The 19799-nt window shown below is 44.3% G+C and overlaps 4 protein-coding genes across 8 annotated transcripts in view; 2 read left to right on the top strand and 2 right to left on the bottom strand.

The window, feature by feature from the left end:
* The first annotated feature begins 188 nt into the window (after window positions 1-188).
* tert (telomerase reverse transcriptase) lies at window positions 189-9142 on the top strand. 3 transcript variants are annotated; one of them, XM_086136499.1, is made up of 18 exons: window positions 189-250; window positions 733-819; window positions 1545-1752; window positions 1827-2763; window positions 2921-3110; window positions 3184-3337; window positions 3416-3583; window positions 3998-4159; window positions 4239-4340; window positions 4428-4513; window positions 4584-4700; window positions 5043-5114; window positions 5271-5459; window positions 6085-6211; window positions 7162-7223; window positions 7528-7652; window positions 7781-7906; window positions 8014-9141. In XM_086136499.1, the coding sequence occupies exons 3-18, from the start codon at window positions 1699-1701 to the stop codon at window positions 8115-8117; spliced, it is 2775 nt and encodes a 924-aa protein (XP_085992625.1). In that variant the 5' UTR covers window positions 189-250; window positions 733-819; window positions 1545-1698; the 3' UTR covers window positions 8118-9141. The 3 variants fall into 3 exon arrangements, with proteins under 3 accessions (XP_085992625.1, XP_085992624.1, XP_085992626.1); XM_086136498.1 differs by lacking the exon at window positions 189-250 and having other exon boundaries at window positions 604-819; window positions 1545-2763; window positions 8014-9142; XM_086136500.1 differs by lacking the exons at window positions 189-250; window positions 7162-7223; window positions 7528-7652; window positions 7781-7906; window positions 8014-9141 and having other exon boundaries at window positions 604-819; window positions 1545-2763; window positions 6110-6211.
* Window positions 8878-11015, bottom strand: LOC147190655 (sodium-dependent neutral amino acid transporter B(0)AT3-like). The gene is made up of 7 exons (XM_086137465.1): window positions 10995-11015; window positions 10696-10808; window positions 10479-10607; window positions 9992-10148; window positions 9661-9865; window positions 9485-9570; window positions 8878-9075 (listed from the first exon to the last, which is right to left on the bottom strand). The coding sequence occupies exons 1-7, from the start codon at window positions 11013-11015 to the stop codon at window positions 8878-8880; spliced, it is 909 nt and encodes a 302-aa protein (XP_085993591.1).
* The window catches only part of trappc9 (trafficking protein particle complex subunit 9), a 95406-nt gene continuing 85687 nt past the window's right edge, over window positions 10081-19799 (top strand). For 2 of the 3 annotated variants that reach the window (XM_086136496.1, XM_086136495.1), the window contains exons 1-3: window positions 10081-10958; window positions 11025-11263; window positions 12090-12230. In XM_086136496.1, coding sequence (XP_085992622.1) covers window positions 11026-11263; window positions 12090-12230 — 379 coding nt within the window. In that variant the 5' untranslated portion in view covers window positions 10081-10958; window position 11025. Of the gene's footprint in view, window positions 10959-11024; window positions 11264-12089; window positions 12231-19403; window positions 19533-19799 lie in introns of those variants that run through there. The other variant, XM_086136497.1, reaches the window with a different exon arrangement.
* On the bottom strand, window positions 13847-17874 carry slc6a18 (solute carrier family 6 member 18). The gene is made up of 12 exons (XM_086136508.1): window positions 17763-17874; window positions 17518-17674; window positions 16823-16963; window positions 16597-16728; window positions 16126-16307; window positions 15945-16055; window positions 15751-15863; window positions 15375-15666; window positions 15065-15269; window positions 14832-14991; window positions 14582-14744; window positions 13847-14508 (listed from the first exon to the last, which is right to left on the bottom strand). The coding sequence occupies exons 1-12, from the start codon at window positions 17805-17807 to the stop codon at window positions 14317-14319; spliced, it is 1893 nt and encodes a 630-aa protein (XP_085992634.1). The 5' UTR covers window positions 17808-17874; the 3' UTR covers window positions 13847-14316.

Here is a 19799-nt window from a genome sequence, read left to right as displayed (position 1 = left end):
TTGGCCTGTCACGAGTAAAGTAAGACGCCCTCTGATTCGATGGGCGCTTCATCCTAACTATGTATTTATTTCGTCAGGCGGGAACGCGGGACTTCCGGGGTTGAGCGGCGCCAACGTGAGAAGTCTGCCGGACACCGCTGTAGCACCCCAGCTAACCGACGTTCCCCCGTGGCGGCCATGTTGGCAGGGGCGACGTTTGCATAAAAGCTAATGGATGGATGTGGGAATGTTGTCATAACTTGCTCATTTTGTGAGCGATTTTTGTTACTGTCACTTATTTTGTCATTAACAAAAAGTGTCCTATCAATGCAGAACAGTTATGGGGATAATTATTCACTGGCGAAAATTTCAGTTTTAGCCATAAAAACGTATTCCGAGTTCCCTTGTCGTAATTGGCCGATGTTGTTTACAACCGTATGCAGCATCATATGCCGGCATCCTTTCCCAGCCGCCTACTCCATTAAAATGGTGACGCCCTTGCCCTTCCTAGCTTAGCGTCGCGGTCGACGGTCAGCTAGAAAGGGGCGTGTCTTACCTCCCCCTGTTCATTTTTACAACGGTGCCAATGTGTCTTTAAAAGCTGCTAATAAATTAGAAGTAATAATGTCTTCAGCTGATCTATCCAAGGTTCGCGACCTCGTGCGATCCCTACATTGCCACACACAAACGCTGGAGGAGTTTACGGACAGAATCGTGTTCCAAGAGGGTCACAAAGTGGTTCTTGTCGAACAGGCGGACTCTGACGCCTTTAAATCCTTCGTCGGGAGCCTTGTCGTCGGCTATGACAACGAGCTTCAGCACGTGCCGAGCTGCCACCAGGTAAAAAAAGTCGATAACACTTGCAGGTTAGTGAGTTATTTAGTCTGTTAGCCATTTATATCATCAAGAGTCCTTTAAAAGTTATTGTATTTGTAAGTTGAGGGGTTCGTTGTTTTTCAGTGGATGGCTCTTCTTTGCGAATGACAAAAGGAGAGATGGGATTTTTTAATGCAGTTTATTTTAATGCAGTTTATTAAAAGGAGAAAGAAAAAAATGGAATGGATGAACGAGAACACAACCCCCTTTCAGTAATGAAAACACTTCCTGCTTCTCTTTAGCCAATCAGACGCAAGCAACATAAGAATGTTTCAACAATTATTAAACAGAATATAATTTAGATAACTATAACATAAAAGAATATAATGCTCAAATATATTATGAATATATATATATAGTGTATACCATACTATATATATATATAATAAATTAACATAAGCTTACATATTTATTTAGCCGTCTCCTCGAAAACATGTTGATTGGAATGTATTAATTATTTTTTAATTAATGTACTGTATTTCGTTAAATACTTAATTCATTGAGAAATTCAGTTTATTTTCAAAAAGCTTGGTGCCCCCAGAGCTCGCATGTGTTATGTGTGTTTATTGTGGCGCCTTATTCCTAATTTGAATGTAAAAAATATATACTTTGTCTCCTCTAAGGCACTCTCACTTCGCTAGACAACCCATGAAGCAATATCATGTTTTTTTTTGTATTGCTTTCCACAGGTCAGCACTCTGTCGGAACTGTTGGCCTTCATTCTCAATAGCCTGAAAAGGAAGAAAAAGCACAACATCTTGGTACGCGGTTACAAACTGCCGTGCGTGAAACAGCAGGAGAGTGACATAGACCACTTCAAGTTCCAGGGTGAAGTCAGTCAGAATGTTGCCAATATCCACACCAGTGACCTGTGGAAGAAATTGGCCCTGCGTCTCGGTACGGACATCACTCGCCACCTGCTGGAGAACTGTTCCATTTTTGTCATGGTTCCGCCATCGTGCGCTTTCCAGGTGTGCGGCTTTCCCATCTACGACAGGGTTTACAAACCCGTCGTCCGCTCCGGGTTTTGCCTCCAGACTCGATTCAGGACCCGTCGTAATACTAAGTCTGCGAAGAGTCGACGTGCAGTGAGCTTGAAAAGGGGGGGGTTTAGAGCCTCATATCAGAAAAGAAAGAGAGAAATCAACGCGGAGGATGAGGAGGACACGCTGCGTTCTGGAAAAAGGAGACGTCTCGCAAAAGCTCAGGAAGTTAAAGAGACAGTTGAAAAAAGACAGCCGGTGTACTTCAAGCCCGTGGAGATAAGCGGTGATGTCTTTCAGCAAACAGCTGAAACAGGCACAGCTCCTTTGGAAGCAAGACCTAGTTGGAGATCAGGCATTTTCCCCCCTTTGCCTCCCTCGTGGTGTTTCATAAGAACCATGGCCTTCCTGTATGGTTGCCAGGGTATGAACCGGTTCCTCCTCAACAGGAAGAAGAAAAGTGCGGCGGGCTCGAGAAGAATACATGGTCCGGATCTGGTGAGAATCATTTTCTTCGAGGGTCTGGCCTATCTGAACGGACCGGAGAGGAAAACGAAGAAGCTCCCCCGTCGCTTTTTCAACATGGTCCCCCTTTTTAGCCAGCTTTTGCGTCAGCACAGGAGGTACGCCTACAGCAGAACACTGCAGCGACTGTGCCCTCTGGTGCGGAGCGACCTGCCCCAAGGTGAACTCGGCTCCCTTTTGCCCAAACATTGTCGGCCTCACCGGGTCTACCTTTTCGTGAGGGAGTGCCTGTGCACCGTCATCCCGTTAGAGCTTTGGGGCTCCTTGGAAAACCGTTGTCATTTTTTGGCGCAGGTCAGGGGCTTTTTGTGCAGCACTAAGTATGTAAAGATTTCCATTGCGGAGCTGATGTGGAAGATGAAGGTGAATGACTGCGACTGGTTGAAGATCAGTAAGAAAGGTGAGATCAGAGGGAAGTAAAATGCAAAAAAAAAAAACCCAGCTATCAGGCGGCTTAATAAAAGACCTCTCGCATTCTGGTCAAAACACCACTATTAGTACCCACTTGTTGAAGTGCTCTTGAAATAAAACGCCTTTTGGGGGCCTGCTGTTTGCAGGCCGGATCCCACCCAGCGAGCTCGCGTATCGGACGCGGGTGCTCGGTCAGCTGCTCGCTTGGCTACTTGACGGCTACGTCGTCGGCCTCGTGCGAGCTTGCTTCTACGCCACAGAAAGTGCAGGTCAGAAGAACGCCTTGAGGTTCTACAGGCAGGAGCTTTGGGCCAGACTGCAGGAGCTTGCCTTCAGGTGGGCGTCCCACCAAACGGCGTGCATGGTCAGTGTGGGTAACGAAGCTCATGGTCGCCGTTTGTGCTTGTAGAGATCACCTTTCTGTGGGCCACTTGAAGGAATTGACTCGGGCTCAGGCGGATTCCCTCCCCAAGAGCACCATCATCAACCATCTGCGCTTCATCCCAAAGGCGGTTACAATGAGGCCCATCATGCGAGTTTTTGGAGTAGACGCCCAGACGAGGGTACTTTCTTCACTTTTGTTCCAAAATGTTTTACTTGGTAGTTCAACAATACAAATGCCCTCTCATCCCTCGCTTTAGGCCTTCCAAAGGAAGATATGTCACCTGAGGGATGTCTTGCGGGCCTGCGTACGCGTCTCTCCCTCCCTTCTGGGTTCCACAGTGTGGGGGATGACTGATATCCACAAGGTGTTGTCCACTCTTGTGCAGGCCCCGGAAGACAAGCCAGAGCCCCTCTACTTTGCTAAGGTTGGACATCATTTGCACATTAAGGCTGTCAAGTGACACTTCTTTTGTTCCCAAATAGCTCAGATATATTAAAAAAATGCTTTCAATAAAATATGGGATCTTTATGGGAATCAGGCCGCTTCCAAATGGGGCTAAAAATCCGGAACGGTTGCCAACGTGAGTGTAGCATTAAGGTGCTGTAACCAGCCATTGTTAATGTGTTAAGTAGTGCACAGTCTGGCTCCCCCTAGTGGTACGCAAAGGCAATTGATTCAGTTGTTTACAGGTTCACTTATTTATATCCAGTATTTTTTATTTTTTTTTAATGTAAAATACATTTTGGATACTTTTTGTAGTTGACTCGTGCAATGTATTTTATTTGAATTGCAGAAAAAAGAAATAATGGTGTGTCATCCTTCCATTTCTCACTTGAAGGTGGATGTCAGCGGAGCATACGAGAGTCTTCCCCATGACAAACTTTTCCATGTGGTCAGCGAAGCCCTGTCGCTTGCCAACGGGAAGTACTTCAACATACGCAGCTACACCTCGTTGTGGCTAGATTCTTTCGAGGGCCTGAAGAAGTCTTTTGTTAGACGGGTACGGACAAAACTTCAATGGGTCCTTAAGAATATTCTATCCAGTCTTAAGAGTTTTTTTTCTTCGTCTCCTTTTGCAGGCTGACTTTGTGACGGATGAGATGGGCTGCAGCAACATGAAAGGGTTTGTGACGGCCCTGCAAAGAAACAACAGAGTTCACGACTCCATCATGGTGGAGCAGGTTGGGGTGACATCCTCAAATAGTCCTCGCAGATGACTCCATTATGATATCGTTTCCACGTTTGTACTCATTTGAGCTACTTTTCAGCACTTGGCCACAAATATTCACGGCCAAGAGATCCTTCAGTTCTTCACCCACATGTTGACCCACAGCTTTGTACGGTTTGGGAAGAAGTAAGGTTTGAATTTGTAGTCGTATTAACATGGCCTTGCACATTGTAATTCTGGACTTGGACCCTCTCAGAACCTATCGTCAGCTTTGCGGGATTCCCCAGGGATGCCCCGCATCCATTTTGCTCTGCTGTCTCTGCTACGGTCACATGGAGAACGCCCTGTTCAAAGGAATGGAATTAGCCAAAGGGTACGGCGCATACGTACAGGGGGTCCTCGCTTTACGATGGTCCTGACATTCTGAATGGCTTATTTAGTTGTCGCGGCGCATGAATGTTAGCGCTCTCCGTTCACTGTTTTACGATGCCTGCAAGTATTTACTGGAATAATGTCTGTTAGTACAAATTTGCCTACAAATTCATGTCACGTCGCTGCCAAAGAAACAAAAGCGTCGTGAAACGGGGACGCCCTGTACCTACCTACTCAGATTTATTTTTCTTTTCTAAAGTCCTGCAGATGTAGTAATACCATTTCAGCAGCAGAGGGCAGCGTGTTGAAGCTGGTCATTTCTTTTTTCATCTGTCTCCTCCAGACGATTGATGAGAATGGTGGATGATTTTCTTCTGATCACGCCCAGCCTCAGCGAGGCACAAGACTTTCTCAGGTATGGCTCCCCGCAATGCCCTTATTTCTAATTTCAGCCTTGCTGCGGGGACTTTGCATGTTCTCCCCGTGTCAGCTGAGAGAAACCCCAGCTTTCATGAAGTCTGCGTGAGACGTCATTTTTACATTATTTTTATTTATTTTTTAATGTGTTCAGGGTCTTGTTCGCCGGCGTTTCGCAGTACGGCCTGGTGGTCAACCCGCACAAGGTGGTGGTCAACTTTGAGCTGCAGGAAGATCTGACTTCCTACGCCGGCATCCAGAAGCTGGCCTCCCATTGCCTCTTCCCATGGTGCGGCTTGTTGCTGGACACATCTTCTCTCAACGTCTATAATGATTACTCCAGGTGAAGCCGCTCGTCAACTGTAAATAATATACTGCAGGCTTTTTTGTTCTCAGATTTGTCATTGTGCTTTTGCTGGTCTTTTATGGTCTCTCATAATTGCAAGCAAAACCTTGCTGCACTTTGCACCTAGTTAGAAAACATCATAAGAGATAACTCCCGGTCTTGCATGTAACGACGGATGCGGTGGAACCTCCAATGTTGATCACGGCTTTGATCAAGGTGTTCAAACTTCAAAAAACATTTTTCTCATAAGAAATAAAGTGGATCAACGTGCTTGACCGAAATTTAGAATTGAATTGGGAATGACTCCTAAATTCCAATTCAATTCTTGAATTTGAATTTGAATTCATACATTCATACATTGCTTCATGTAAGTCTTTGAAAATGGCTGAATGATAGAATTCCAAATTTTGCACAAGCCGGAAAAATGAATTTGTGTGTCGCTACTCATCTTTACTTGCGCTGAACAATCAAACCCTTTCGTATAGTGCAAGTTCATAAGACTCATTTCTGCTTCTATGTACACTCCTGTGGTGACAACACAAACAAACAAACAAAAAAAGATGCTCACTGAGCTGAAGTCCACAGAGAATCATGTATGATGGTGGCTTGACTTCTTCCGCAGCTACTCGGGCCTGTCTCTGTTCCAGAGCCTCACTTTGGGCACTTTCCAATCGGCGGGGGAGCAAATGAGGAGGAAGTTGATGAGGATCCTGAAACTCAAGTGCCACGCCGTGCTCTTGGACTTGAAGGTCAGCCAAAGATTCATTGCAGTTTTCTTGCTAGAGGGGCCGTTAAATACAATTCTCTCAAATTTCCTCTCTGGGGTTTAATAGTTAATTCTGTCAATTTGTAGCTCTTGGTGTGAGGTTTATTAGCTAAGTGATGATTAAAAGCTGTGAACATGTGATACGATAATAGCCTCATGGTGCCTCGTTGCGGCTTCGAAAGCATTCTTATCGAAAATTGAAGAGCTCATCAGTGTGGCAGTAAGTTGCGATCGCTATTAAGCAAGAGGTGAGGAGCCTTTTTTTTTCTGTCGGGACCCTTTTTAATTCCAAATATCGGAAGGCCAGGCATTTGTGTGTGTGTGTTGCGTGGGGGGTTCGATGAAATGCTCTGGCGCAGTGATTCTGTACAGCCTATTCTGAAATCCTTCAATATGAACATTAAATATGCATAATGTTGTCATGGCTTCAATTTTTATTTTTTTAATCCCATCTGATACAATTGAGTTGTTTAACTTTTACGTTCAAGTGATTTGCATGTGTTTCTTCGGAACCGTCCGTTCTGAAACATTTTAAGGTGCCGTTTTTATTGAACACGTGCAGTACATTTCAAATGAATTTGTACTGTTTTTTTTTTTTTAATTTCTCTACATTTAAGTGCAATCTCAATGTTTACTCTGTGTATAATGTTACAGCGGCTTACAATAACATTGAGATATGCTTGTTAAGAATAAAACCTCCGCCCGCCTGATAATTAACACTTGGACATACAACACTACTGCCGTGAGTTTTTTTTTTTTTTCTCCCCGTGTAATAGTTGCTGTAAAAGGTAATATAACCACCGCTCAAGTGGGCCCTCTGTGATCCACTTGCATCAGCTTGACCACCCGCACTAATATTCCATTTCATTTACCGGTATATTTTTATGGTTGTCAATATTATAATTAACCCCCCCCCCCCCCTTTCCCTTGCAGACAAATACAGTGACGACAGTCTACAGAAATATCTACAAGTTGGTGCTACTCCATGCATTCAGGTCAAAAATTACCCCAGACTACAATAATCAAGTTTTGTTCATCGTTTGTTCTTACATGCGGGTGCTTGATATTTTGGAAAGGGGTTGAGTTAAAGTGCTTTTTGGCTTTATAAGATGACAATTCCTGCGAAAATATTTTCCATTCAAGTATCTGCACAGCAATTGTGCTCATGATACCACTTCCTGTCTGAGCCTTGACTTAATAAAAGGTTGGTTAATCAACTACCTACAATGACCGGAGAATTGACTTGACATTCATCACACGACGCACACCTTTTTCATTTCCCCTTTGGGCTATTTTTAGATTCCATGTGTGTGCCCAGACCTTACCTTTTGGCCAAACGGTTGCAAAGAACCCTGTCAACTTTCTGCGGATGGTATGGGACATGGCTCATTATGCCAATAAGCTCTTCAGGCACAGCAACAGAGGTATTTCCATGCAGATATACTTCAAATATTGGGGCTCACTTAAAGTTAACAATCAAATTATATTGTTTGTTTGTTGTTGTTGTTGTTTTTTTTTTTTGTCCTTGTGCATCTCTGCTTCGAATTGTTAGGCTGCGAGGTCCTGGATGGCATTGTGCCAAGCGAGGCAATGGAATTGCTTTTCTGCCTTTCATTTCTACTGGTGTTGTCGCAACATCGCTCCCTGTACAAAGGCATGATTCCACATCTGCATAAATGTAGGTGAACTCAGGAAAGCTTGGAAATGCGCAACATGTTCAAAGTTTCTTATTCCCAAAAAAAAAAAAAAAAGTATATATATAAAATGATGTCTGCTCCTTGACAGGGAAGCGCAGTCTGGAGAGCCGTCTGGGAGATGTGCAACTGACGAGGGTGAGACAAGCAGCCAGACCCAGGATGCCTGTGGAATTCTTGACCATTCGAACTTAAATATATTTGCGTTAACTCCTGACCATTCGAACTTAAATATATTTGCGTTAACTCATTTTGATAAAGTCTCCCTGTAAAAAATAAAAAATAAAATAAAATAATAGCCATCAGCAGCCGACAGGTTTGGATGTGAGGAAATTTGGTTACGTGAAAGAAAAGAAAATACCTCGTGTTGTACAATGGAATCGACAGCCTTTCTCCATCTGGATTACAATTTATGCACTATAAAATTGTCCCTAGATGTGATTGTGAGCGTGGATGGTTGTTTGTCTCTGTGTGCCCTGCGATTGGCTGGCAACCGATTCAGGGTGTCCCCCGCCTACTGCCCGAAGACAGCTGGGATAGGCTCCAGCATCCCCCGCGACCCTAGTGAGGATTTAGCGGTTCGGAAAATGGATGGATGGATGTCAAAGAAAGCAATTTAGGTATGTTTGAGATTTACTGCCACTATGCAAATGTTTCAGTTGGCGTGGTCAAAAGTAATTTGTTTATGAGCATCGACTTCAAGTGTTGTAGTGTAACGCCAGATTTGCCTTTGTGTGCTATAATGTGTAAATTCGCTCACTTTTTTTTTTTATTGACTGAATTATCAACACCCTTTGTCTAAAAAAGAAGAAAGGATCCTTTGTCATGACGCCAGCATGCCTTCCCACTCATAAAAGAAAGCAATTTCTCTCTGACAATGATGTACTCAGAGGCTCCTTTTCAGGAATGGAAACATAGTTCATGACAACAGATGCGCAGGTCGCCGCTCCCGATGTCACTGCGCTTCGATCTCAAAAGCGTCATTGCCGTACGGGTTTCGTCCCTCCCGGGACGAAGACCTCTCCCTGACCTTTTGGATTCCTTTGTAAAGAGCCACGAGTGGGATCGAAACCACGGGCATGGCACAGAGGAGGATGATTACGGCAAACACAAAGTCTGGGTAGGGCTTAACCTCTGTTTTGGGAAAGAGTTCCTAAAGCAAAGGATGCAACTGTGTTAAAACGCCACCCAATATGTATATCTTTTTTTTGGGGTCGGGGGGGGGGGGGGTCACTTACGTAAGCAGGATTCCACGCAGGGTATGTGGGGTGTTTCTGGGCTTGGAGGACCACATATGCAATCAACACTATCTTAAGCATTAAAGGACTGATGAGAGTCCAACAACATCTCCAATAAAGATTTGGCCTCTTTCCGGTCATGAAATAAATGTCTTCACTGAAACTGAGGAAACAATGAAAACACACACAGTTGATTATTGCACTGCGGGGAGGCTGAGTTGCATTGCGTAAGAGAAAAATGAATCAATACTTTTTCATTCCGTAGACATAAACAACTCCGATGATCTCAAAAAAGGCAATAATGAGCAGGGGGACCGAGCCCACATAGCTGTTGAAGACCTCCACCCAGTAGTTGCCCGACCCCATGGTGAAGATGAGCGAAATCAAAAATGACATCAAGCAGAATGCCCCTGAAAAGTCACGAATAGAAAAAAAAAATTATGGACTGGAAACAAACATGCTCCTTTGACTTTTGAGCGCCGACTGTAAATTTCAGGTACCCGTAATGAGTTCTTGGGGTACCCACTTGGGTACCAGGTTGAGGTCAGAGAAGGGCTTTAGGACTCCCTCAGCGTTACCAAACATGGAGGATAGGCCTAAGCTGAAGAGCATGAGGAAAAACAATACCGCCCATAACTGCGAGCCCGGCATCTCCAGTACGGCTTCAGTGAACACGATAAAAGCCAGGCCAGTTCCAGAAGCGCTCTGTGATTAAAAAGAAATGTTTCGCATTTTTGTCTGGTACATTGAGTGCAATTAAATTCGATGAGAGGAAAGCAGGCAACAACCCGTGAGAGCGCATGCATGGACGCTCGTTTGGAATCACGTCACCTGGTCAAGGAATGTTTTCAGCTTGCAGGGTCTCAGTTGCAGGCTGGCGAGCTCATCTAAATTGGTCTGATTCAGATACTCAACCCAGTGGTCATAGTTGTCCACTGTTATATTCTGGTCAGAAAACTCAAAGTGGTTGGTCAAAACCAAGATGTTTCTGCAAATAGAACGTTTTGGATATTACAAGGCAGCTTGGTCATTAGATCTGAACGTGCTTGCGGATGTTGTCATTCATCCGGGTCGGGCATTCTCCGGGCATTTAATCGATCGCGATTGGACTGTTCTGGTCGTCATCCAAGCAGGCTTTATCAGTTCATGCGCAAAGCTAGCTAACCTAGCTAAGTTAGAGCCCTCCCTTCAAACCACCAATAGTATCAGTCTTTCAAGACCGTTACCGTCTGTAGTCTGGTTTCTAAAACGGCTCCAAAACGAGTTCAATTACGATCAAGTGAATACCCTGAAAACAGATCTGAACGTCTGTACGTACTCTTTCAGACAGGAGTTGAAACCGGCGTTGGCTTTAAAGCCCAGGATGGCAAAGATGGATATGGCAGCGTAAAGGGATGTGCCACTGTTTATCAGTCCCACGATGACGGCGTCCTTCTCACAGTTGTTCCTAATACACACAGAGCAGTCCAGATGAAAGAGCGCACTCCGCAAATCCCCTCAAGAGTTCCTTTCTACAATAATGGCGTCGTCCTTACTTCTCATTAGCATAGCTGGAGATCGCTATCAGACCTCCAAAGGCCACCGAGAGAGAGAAGAAGATCTGAGTCGAGGCATCCAACCACACCTGGGGGTTCTTCAGTATCTCCCACTGAAAACACACACATCAGGTTTCATGACTCCGGAGCTGTCATGCTCACGTATCCGTCCCCAAAATATGAGGATATTCACATCAGGGGTGAAGAGGTACACCAGTCCGTCTGTCGCTCCGGGCAGGGTGAGGGCGCGGACCAGAAAAATGGTGAGTACCACGTATGGCAAAGTGGTCGTCACGTACACTGCCTAAAATGGATAACATTCATTGAAGGATGCACGGAACTGATCTTCGGTGTGTCGGCGGTCCACTGACCTTTCCCATGGATTGGATCCCTTTGATGATACAGATGTACATGGTCAGCCAGGCGCAGGCCAGGCAGACCACCAACCACCACTGCAGAGAACCGCTGGTCTCGATGTCAGTGGTGATGTTCAGGGTCTGGCGGTACCAGAAGAAATTGACTGGGGTGCTCTTCACACACTCCTCATTCAAGCCTGCGTGGATCACGGGTAAGGTAAAAAAAAGCAAGAGCAATTTATTGTGATGAATGATTTCCGTTTGGTTTATGGATCAGTTTCCGTCCTGTACTAACGTCAATCCAAACTTTTAGATATTTGCTTTCTTAATTTTGTGTCACCACTATTGGGCTACAGTGATCGATCGAATATTTGTCAGAAAGGAAACTTTATTTATATAGCACATTTCAGACACAGGGCAACTCCATGTGCTTCGCACGAGCAAAGTCACAACACTTCAAAACAACGGCTAACGACAGTTAGAAGCAAAGCAACTGAAATTAAAAGCATTTACACTCGGCGCTGACTTCCCATCTGTTGGCAGGTCATTCCATTGGCGTGCAGCACAACAGCTAAATGCAGCGTCACCATGTTTGCTTTAAACTCTGGGCTGCACGAATTGACCCAATTGGCCCGACTGACTTTATATTCAATCAGCATTTCATTGATGCATTCAGGATCCAAACCATTCAATGATTTATAGACAGCTGACTGTGAGCCAGTGTACGTTATTATTCCATTGATTGATCAGATAACAATTCATTTTGCATGAATTACCTGTGCGATTGATGTTGAGCGGACACTGGCTCCACGGCAAAGGGTTCTGGAAGGAGTTGAAAAAGTACCAAAAGACCCAGGCCAGGATGGTATTGTAGAAATTGCACACCAGGAACGATACAACCATCGAGCCAATGCCTACATGGAGAAAATAACATCATGAGCTCCGTCACGTTTAATCAAGACATTTCTGTTGTACTCTTTCTCTGCATATGAGCAGGAAATTTGCAACTCCGGTCTCAAAACGATGCCATATTTGCAGAAATATCCCGGGACACTCACCAACTCCACCCAGAAAGGGCGAGATGTTCCTCCACACTCCGATGCTTCCCTTGCGGAGCCTCTGTCCAATCGCCATTTCCAAGTAGAGCAGCGGGAGGCCCTCAAACACCAACGCTATCAGGTAGGGGATGAGGAACGCTCCTGAGGGTGGAAAACAATTGTGCTCATGAAGGATCTGTGGAGCTCATCTTGATAAATGTGACGGTTGGATCCTTTTTCTAATCCGATGCCCTAAGCGAGTTTTAAATCGCGGTTAAGCATCAGTCAAATTGAGGCCGCGCAACACTTCCCGTGAGAGTAAATACGTGAGCTAATAAAGCCGATAACCCCGCCGCACGTTAGCGCGGGTCCATGTTTGCTCAGCTTGACCTTCACTGACACCTACGAGGAAGTGAATCAATACTGTGCCGGGGCCTGCACAAATCACTTGACGGAACGTGGGAAGCACAATAAGTAACTCACCTCCTCCATAAATTTGGCAAAGGTAGGGGAAGCGCCAAACGTTGCCGATCCCAACTGCAAAACCGATGGAGGTCAGCATGTATTCAATCTTGTTGTTCCACGTGACTTCCTCTTGCACATCTCTCGTTTTGTCCATCTTTGCGCCAAAGTCCCTCGATTGTAAAACGTGCGCAAAAAAATGGAAGTTGATTTATTATTTGAGCCGTCTTCTCCTTGGTCTCACCTGAGTGTGGCGGTCTTTAATGTGTGGGGCTTGTCTTTTTATTAGCTGTCTGCCTCCCTTGGGGGCTGTCCTCCAATGTCCTATCAGCAGCTTCCAGTCAGGTTACTGATTCGGATGACACCAAGTGCAATTCATTTTTTAAATTGAATCTTTGTGTCATCAGGAAAGACTCTTTTGAGATAAGACTTTTTTTCCCCCTTTGACAAGAGCTTATGGCTGCATCAACAGCAGCTAACAAAGTCTCATTACAGTTCTAATGTGCAGAAATTGAAAACTGCCGTGGGAAAGCTCAAAACAAACAAAAAAAAGTCACACCTCAGTGTATGGTTTAGCAAGTCAAAGCTTATTTAATATCGGGATGTGGAAACTCCCAGATTAATAGATAACCAGCGTGATGGAGTGCCAATGTTATGGTGACCTCAAGTGATGCAAAAAGGAATGTAAAACCTTTTTGTCAGCAGTAACTTTTGAGCAACAACCGCAACAAGCTATTCTGGATGGAATGCCTCAAAGCAAGCAAAACATTCAACGCCAAAGCGACGTGGCCATTTAGCCCATCAGCGCTTTCCATTGTTCTTTTATCAGCCCTAACTTTATGTACAAGACAATTTGTTCTGAAATTTGGAGCCGACGTGGTACTTACGGCCACGTTTGCAAGGCTTCGGTCTACTTTCTGCACATGGGTGCACATTGCTATCTGCAGCATTTCCTCCTTTGCAGATAAAGATTTGACCGAGTGACGTTATCGCTCAGTATGGTTTTATATCATATATTCTAGATTTAAGGTGGATGATGATGTGTGGGGGGTCGAGCTCTTGCCAAGTCTGGTCAAAAGGTCTTCCCTGCTTTGGTTGTTGGCAAGGATGCAAAAACAAGCAAAAAAAATAAATAAAAAAACAGGATCGCAGTGCATATCCAAGGATGCTAACATGGTCGTCTTTTTTCCCCCTAATCAATAAATACCCAATTCTGTGGAGCAGTATCTGACGTATCAAGCATTTCTAAATAATCACTTTGCACCTTCTCAACCCAGGAACTCACAGAGGCGACACTTAACACAAAGCTCTTTTAATGATGATCCACTTGTCATAAACACCACCAGTAAACCTGCCGCTAGATCAATAAAGATTGCAATTTGAAAATCGGCCAGCTACTTTACCACATACACGGTGTACTGGACTTTGATTTACACTTGGTATTTCTCCATGAAAAAGTGAAGACTTTGTTGTATTTTTCCATGACAAAAGTCTCAAAAAATGACAGCCGGTAACAAAAAGTGGTGAACCATCATCTCGAGCCAAAGAATTTGCTGTCAGTGTCATTTTGCTTAAGATTGGATTTAATGTACATGCCGGATTTTTAAATCAACTTTCTCAAACCTTTTACACCAAGTGCCACCCTAAAAAAAAAAATACTGATTGCCCAGTGTACCACCGTAATGACCATCAACAAAATGAACGCTCTAAAGAGAGTTGGGTTAGGGAAAGCGACATTCCCATTCTTCATCTCAACCGCCGCTAATTTATTGCTGGTCCTCCTGCACGGAATTCTCCATCGAAACCCTGTACGGGTTGATGTTGAGACGGCTGGAGGTCTTGAAGCTGTGGTACAAAGCTACAAGTGGGATGGCGCTCACGGGCAAGGCGCAAAGTAGCACGCTGATGGCAACCACCCAGCCGGGGTAGGGCTTGACCTGAGTTTGGGGGAACAGCTCCTAAAGGACACACACGGGCAGCACTTGAGCATGTGAAAACTTGAGCTCAGTGAGAAATGGAAGTTTTGCTTACATAAGCCGGGTTCCATGTGCCAAAGGTGGGAGGATGCTGTGCCTCGAGTGCCACGTAGGCGATCAATACTGAGATCAGCATCAAAGGACTGACAATGGTCCAACAAATTCTCCAGTAAAGACTGGGCTTCTTGCCGGTCATGAAAAAGATGTCGTCACTGAAACTTGAGGACAGAGAGAAAACAAAATTATTATATATTTTTTACAGCAAAACACAGTCGAGTCAATCCAAGAGTTGAAGAAATGCATACTTTTTCATTCTGTGGACATACGCCACTCCGACGACTTCGAAAAATGCAATAATGAGGAGGGGGATGGAGCCCACGTAAGTGTTGAACACCTCAACCCAGTAGTTCCCAGATCCCATGGTGAAGATGAGAGACATCAAAAAGGCAGCCAAGCAGACCAGCCCTGTAAGCCACGACGACAGAATCTTCAACATCCGCTCACTTGAGCGCCACTTTCTCATGGGTTTTGGAAGTACCTGTCCACACTTCAGCAGGGAGCCACTTGGGCACAATGTTGAGCTCACGAATGGGGTTGAGGACTCCCTCGAGGGTGCCAAACATGGAGGACAGGCCCAAGCTGAAGAGCATCAGGAAAAACAAGACCGCCCACACCTGCGGGTATGGCATCTCCAGCACTGCTTGGGTGAACATGATAAAAGCCAGGCCAGTTCCAGAAGCACTCTGGTTGGGGGGTGGGGGGGTTCAAAGGAAACATTCAAAACATATTCCACATTGGTAACGCCGTTCCCGTAAAGACTTGGGAGAGCACTAATCAATCCAAATGACCTGGTCAAGGAAAGTGTTTAGGTTACACTCTCTCAGTGACAGCGTGGAGTTGACTGTTGGATTTGTCTTCACAAACTCAACCAACAGGCTATAGTTGAGTGGACCCTCGTCAGAAATGGTGAAGTCAAGCTGTCCGGACATTTCGTTGAACTTCGCCACGTACTCCGTCTGACAGTTTTGCAAGTCGTTGTTGGCTTTAAAGCCCAGGACGGCAAAGACGGCAATGGATGCGTACAGGGACGTGGCACTGTTGATTATTCCCACCATGAGGGCATCCTTCTCGCAGTTGTTGCTAATATGCACACGACAAGAAAAGAAAATTCACAGAGTGCACCGCGCCGACTATCCGCAGTCTACTTTGTTGACAAGTTCTTACTGCTCATTGTTGTAACTGGAGAACGCTATCAGACCTCCAAAGGCCAACGAGAGGGAGAAGAAGATTTGAGTCGCGGCGTCAAGCCACACCTGTGGGTTCTTCATTATCTGCCACTGAAAGAAACGCACATCATCGGGCTGTTGAGTTCAGATCCGCCGTTCTCAAATGTCTGCTCTAAAAGTGAGAAAACTTACGTCAGGGGTGAAGAGATACAACAGTCCATCGATGGCTCCGGGCAAGGTGAGGGCATGGCACAGAAAAATGGTGAGGACCACGTAGGGCAACGTGGTTGTCACATACACCGCCTATAAATAAAAGCCAGATATTAACGCAACCGCAAGACTAACTGCGGACACTTTTCGTCAAGCCGCTCACCTTCCCGATGGACTTGATTCCTCTGATGAAACAGATATAGATCAACGACCAGTTGCAGGCCAGGCAGACCACCAACCACCACTGCAGAGAACCGCTGGTCTCAATGTCAGGAGTGATGTTGAGGGTCTTGCGGTACCAGAAGAAATTAACCGGAGTGCTTTTCAGGCATTCGGCCATCAATTCTGCAAGGGGATGCCCGGTGATACAACAATTGCGTTTCATGTGAAATATGTAGAGGAAGCTCCATGTCCCGTCAACAGTAAGAGAGCGCGAACAACAAAATTCATGGATTCAACCCTTTCACGCACCCTGTAACCCGATAACATGATAAGCTGTCCACTATTGTAACCGCCGTCCCTGAAAGGGTTAGAGCCGCTTATGGGTTCCTATTTCCATCAAATGTAGCTTATTGGGTCACGTTTTCCACGGCCGGCACAGCGTGACTTCTCATTCTCCGCACACACATATTACTTGTGTCATTAGCGGGACACTGGCTCCACGGCAGAGGGATTTGGAACGAGTTGTAGAAGTACCACAGCACCCAAGCCAGGACGGAGGTGTAGAAAAGTGCAATCAGAAAAGATACCAGCATGGAGCTGATGCCTGTAAGAAGAAAACAAGTCAGCGCCATATCGATTTCTTCTGAACTCAAACAGAAATGGCAAGAAAAGGATCCCGAGATTCTCCGCTCACCCACCAATTCCACCCAGGAAGGGTGAGATCTGTCGCCACGATCCAATGGTTCCCTTGCGGATCCTCTGTCCGATGGCCAACTCCAGGTAGAGCAGGGGGAGACCCTCAATCACCAGCGCTATCAGGTACGGGATGAGGAAGGCCCCTGCCAATGCGATCAACATTTGGACTTCTGTCAACGATCCATCTTGCAAGATTTTTACCTGAGGTACCTCAAAAGATTTATGGATGCTGTTATACAAATAGTTGGCTGTCTGGATTACTTGCGCACGGCTCAAGTGTAAAATCAAATAACTGTCAGATGAGCATGAACTGATAATGCAGATTCTAACGCGCATCCAAATTGTCTTTGTGTTTTGCCACTTAATCGCGTTTGGCAGCTTGCCAATGACGTGCTGCTTCCTCTTGGTTTCATATTCGGCCACGTTTGAGACCAAGTAGCAGTTCGCCCTGTCGCGACACCCACTGCTCTGCCCCTGGTTGTTATAGCAATGTGTGTACAATGGGCCGGGGGGAATGACCGCGACTCAATTTCCTGATGCGGAACCGAACCCCCGAAACCGAATGGCTTGTAAGTCTGTAATTCATTATCTTTCGTGTATTTTCTCCAAAGGATCTCAGAGACCCTTTGTAAGACCCTCAAATGTTATCACAAACGCGTGTTACACCCCCCCCCAAGGCTAAAGAATGGCATGTCACCTCCTCCGTAAGTTTGGCAAAGGAAGGGAAAGCGCCAAATGTTTCCAAGTCCAACTGCAAAGCCAATGATGGTTAGCAAGTACTGGAACTTGTTGTCCCATTTTACTTCCTTTTGCTCTTCCTGCTCTTCCAACTCCATTTGTTTGACGATGTTGAGCTGGAAAAGAAGAAAAAAAATCGCAATTTATGTGGCAGTCATGCAACACTACTGAGTACGACTGTCGTATTACCTCTCCTTGTCTCACCTCTATGCTGCAGGGCCTCTCGCTTGCTGTGCTTTTGTGTGGCATTGTCTACTTCAGGTATGGCTTTTACAAGAGTACTGGTTGTTGTGGCCAACAGGCTGATACTGATTCTGCAAATACAATTAGGTGATGAGCTGGGGGGGGGGGGGGTCACTGTTTTAATTTTATAGAAATCATAGTGCCAGTTGTTATTCCACTTTGGTTTGAATTGGCCGTTTAACTAAAAGCAGGCCCATCAACATGCACTTTATAGGCCAATTTTATTTGTTTATTGCAATAGTTTCAGCTGCTGTAATCTAATTCACCACATACGGCTTCCAACATTTCAAGTTGTTGGCATGACTTTCAAAAAGTGTAGATTGATGTGACAATCATGTTAGAATTAATGACAATAGTTTTGAACATATTTCAAATCAATTACATGTTATATGTTTTACACATGACAAATATTTTGGAAACACGGACTAGAAGAGTTGAGAGAAACAAAGCAACTCACCTCTCCTTTGGAAACCAGTTTTCATAATGCCACACTTGATAAATATGTTGGACCCTTCTACTTCAATGTCTTTGATCCTTTCGTCTTTAATATGACATCACAAACATCAAATTTTCTTTTGGCGTTTCTTTACCTCAGTGTCATCAGAAACATGTATTTCTGAAATTTTTATATTACAGATATACTGATATTTTTTTTTTAATACGGTTAGAATGCCACTTTGTTGCTCTGCTGTTTGGATTGGATTAAACATTGACTCAAAAAATAACCCTTGAAGCACAACATCAGTCCTGTCAATTTATGTGTTTATCAATGCTCTCCAATAAAAGATGATTCAACATTTAAAAGGAAGAATTTGTATATGTAATATAATTTTAAAAATATATTGTTAGAATGAGAACAAAGTGAATTTTCATCACTGAAAGCCAAAGAAATACATTTTAAAATTATTACCGATATATACAGTGTACTTATGGTGGTTTTCTGAAACAGAGGTTTAATGTAGAGCTAAATTATTGCGCTTTATTTTTGTTTTTCTGATATAGATACTTTGGATAATTTTATAGTTATATTTGTCTTTTTTGCCTAAGACTGAAGGTGCTTAGAGAGGAGTTTCAGCACTTGATTGCTGAGAGAGCAACATGATTCACCCAAACTGGAATTTAAAGACATTAGATGTGAGACGGTACAGCAAAATAGGAAAAGGGAAATAATATTTAACATTTTAATAATACTGTATGCTAAAACAATATATTCATAGCACAAGGATGAAAACAAAGCGACCCTTGAGGGTATATGAATACAGTATTTCATCTTCTAATTAGACATATTATTTAGTTAATTTAAAATGTATTTAATATCAGTTTTGAATATTTTTCATGTTTTATGAATAAGGACTGTTTCTATTTCAATTAAAATGGGGGGGGGGGTGGAACTAAGAGTTCCGACGTTGCGAGTAGACGGGTCATCGTTCTCGCTGCAACAGGAAATCAAGGTTCGGGTATTCAAAATAAAAGCGAGGCTATTACATTCGTTTGGGTCGCTTTCAGCACATTCTATTTAACATTCACTGCTGCTATGGTTTATGTTGTAAGGGTTTTTTTTCGAGCTGTTACGAGCATTTATCAAAAAAATTTTAGCTGTACACTAGGTCGACTCGGCATTTTTTTTTGTTTCAGTGTTATTTTGAAAGCAACAAAGTATATTGTTGTTCTTGCGTCGCCAACCCGTGAGCCGAAGAAGGAAGCTGCAACGTTTGACAGCTTGCTGTGAAGGTAACGAGACGCACGAATAAATGTGGTCAAGTCAGTCGGGTGGAAGTCGAAAATATGAGTACGAGAATGCGTGCAATGGTTTTCAGTTCGTTGTATCAACACTGCGGGTGTGACAATGTAACTATCGTGCACTGGCTATTTGGCTAAGCTACGAGAGAGCTCTCAATGGATATGTTGAACATTGTTCCCGCTTGTAACCAATAGTCGTGTATACCTTAAATATCTAATTGTAAACTCATAAAATTTATCACTTTTTGACAGCATGCA

Source organism: Hippocampus guttulatus, chromosome 18 (assembly GCF_054856545.1).
Source record: "Hippocampus guttulatus isolate MCC_2025c chromosome 18, RoL_Hgut_1.0, whole genome shotgun sequence".
In the NCBI taxonomy this organism is placed as follows: Eukaryota; Metazoa; Chordata; class Actinopteri; order Syngnathiformes; family Syngnathidae; genus Hippocampus; species Hippocampus guttulatus.
Note: the sequence above shows the minus strand (reverse complement) of the source record. Positions and strands in the feature narration are given on the sequence as shown.

Excerpts from the sequence above, each read along its gene's own strand:
- tert (XM_086136498.1), top strand. The coding sequence starts at position 604 with ATGTCTTCAGCTGATCTATCCAAGGTTCGCGACCTCGTGCGATCCCTA. Across the intron at positions 2,764-2,920 it reads GTTGAAGATCAGTAAGAAAG|GCCGGATCCCACCCAGCGAG; the intron begins GTGAGATCAGAG and ends TGCTGTTTGCAG. Across the intron at positions 6,212-7,161 it reads CCGTGCTCTTGGACTTGAAG|ACAAATACAGTGACGACAGT; the intron begins GTCAGCCAAAGA and ends TTTCCCTTGCAG.
- LOC147190655 (XM_086137465.1), bottom strand. The coding sequence starts at position 11,015 with ATGTTATCCATTTTAGGCAGT. Across the intron at positions 10,809-10,994 it reads TGTTATCCATTTTAGGCAGT|TGGGAGATACTGAAGAACCC; the intron begins GTACGTGACGAC and ends GTGTGTTTTCAG. Across the intron at positions 9,076-9,484 it reads TGGAGGTCTTCAACAGCTAT|GAACTCTTTCCCAAAACAGA; the intron begins GTGGGCTCGGTC and ends CCTTTGCTTTAG.
- slc6a18 (XM_086136508.1), bottom strand. The coding sequence starts at position 17,807 with ATGCCACACAAAAGCACAGCAAGCGAGAGGCCCTGCAGCATAGAG. Across the intron at positions 16,729-16,822 it reads ACCCTTCCTGGGTGGAATTG|GCATCAGCTCCATGCTGGTA; the intron begins GTGGGTGAGCGG and ends TTCTTCTTACAG. Across the intron at positions 14,509-14,581 it reads GCACATGGAACCCGGCTTAT|GAGCTGTTCCCCCAAACTCA; the intron begins GTAAGCAAAACT and ends TGTGTCCTTTAG.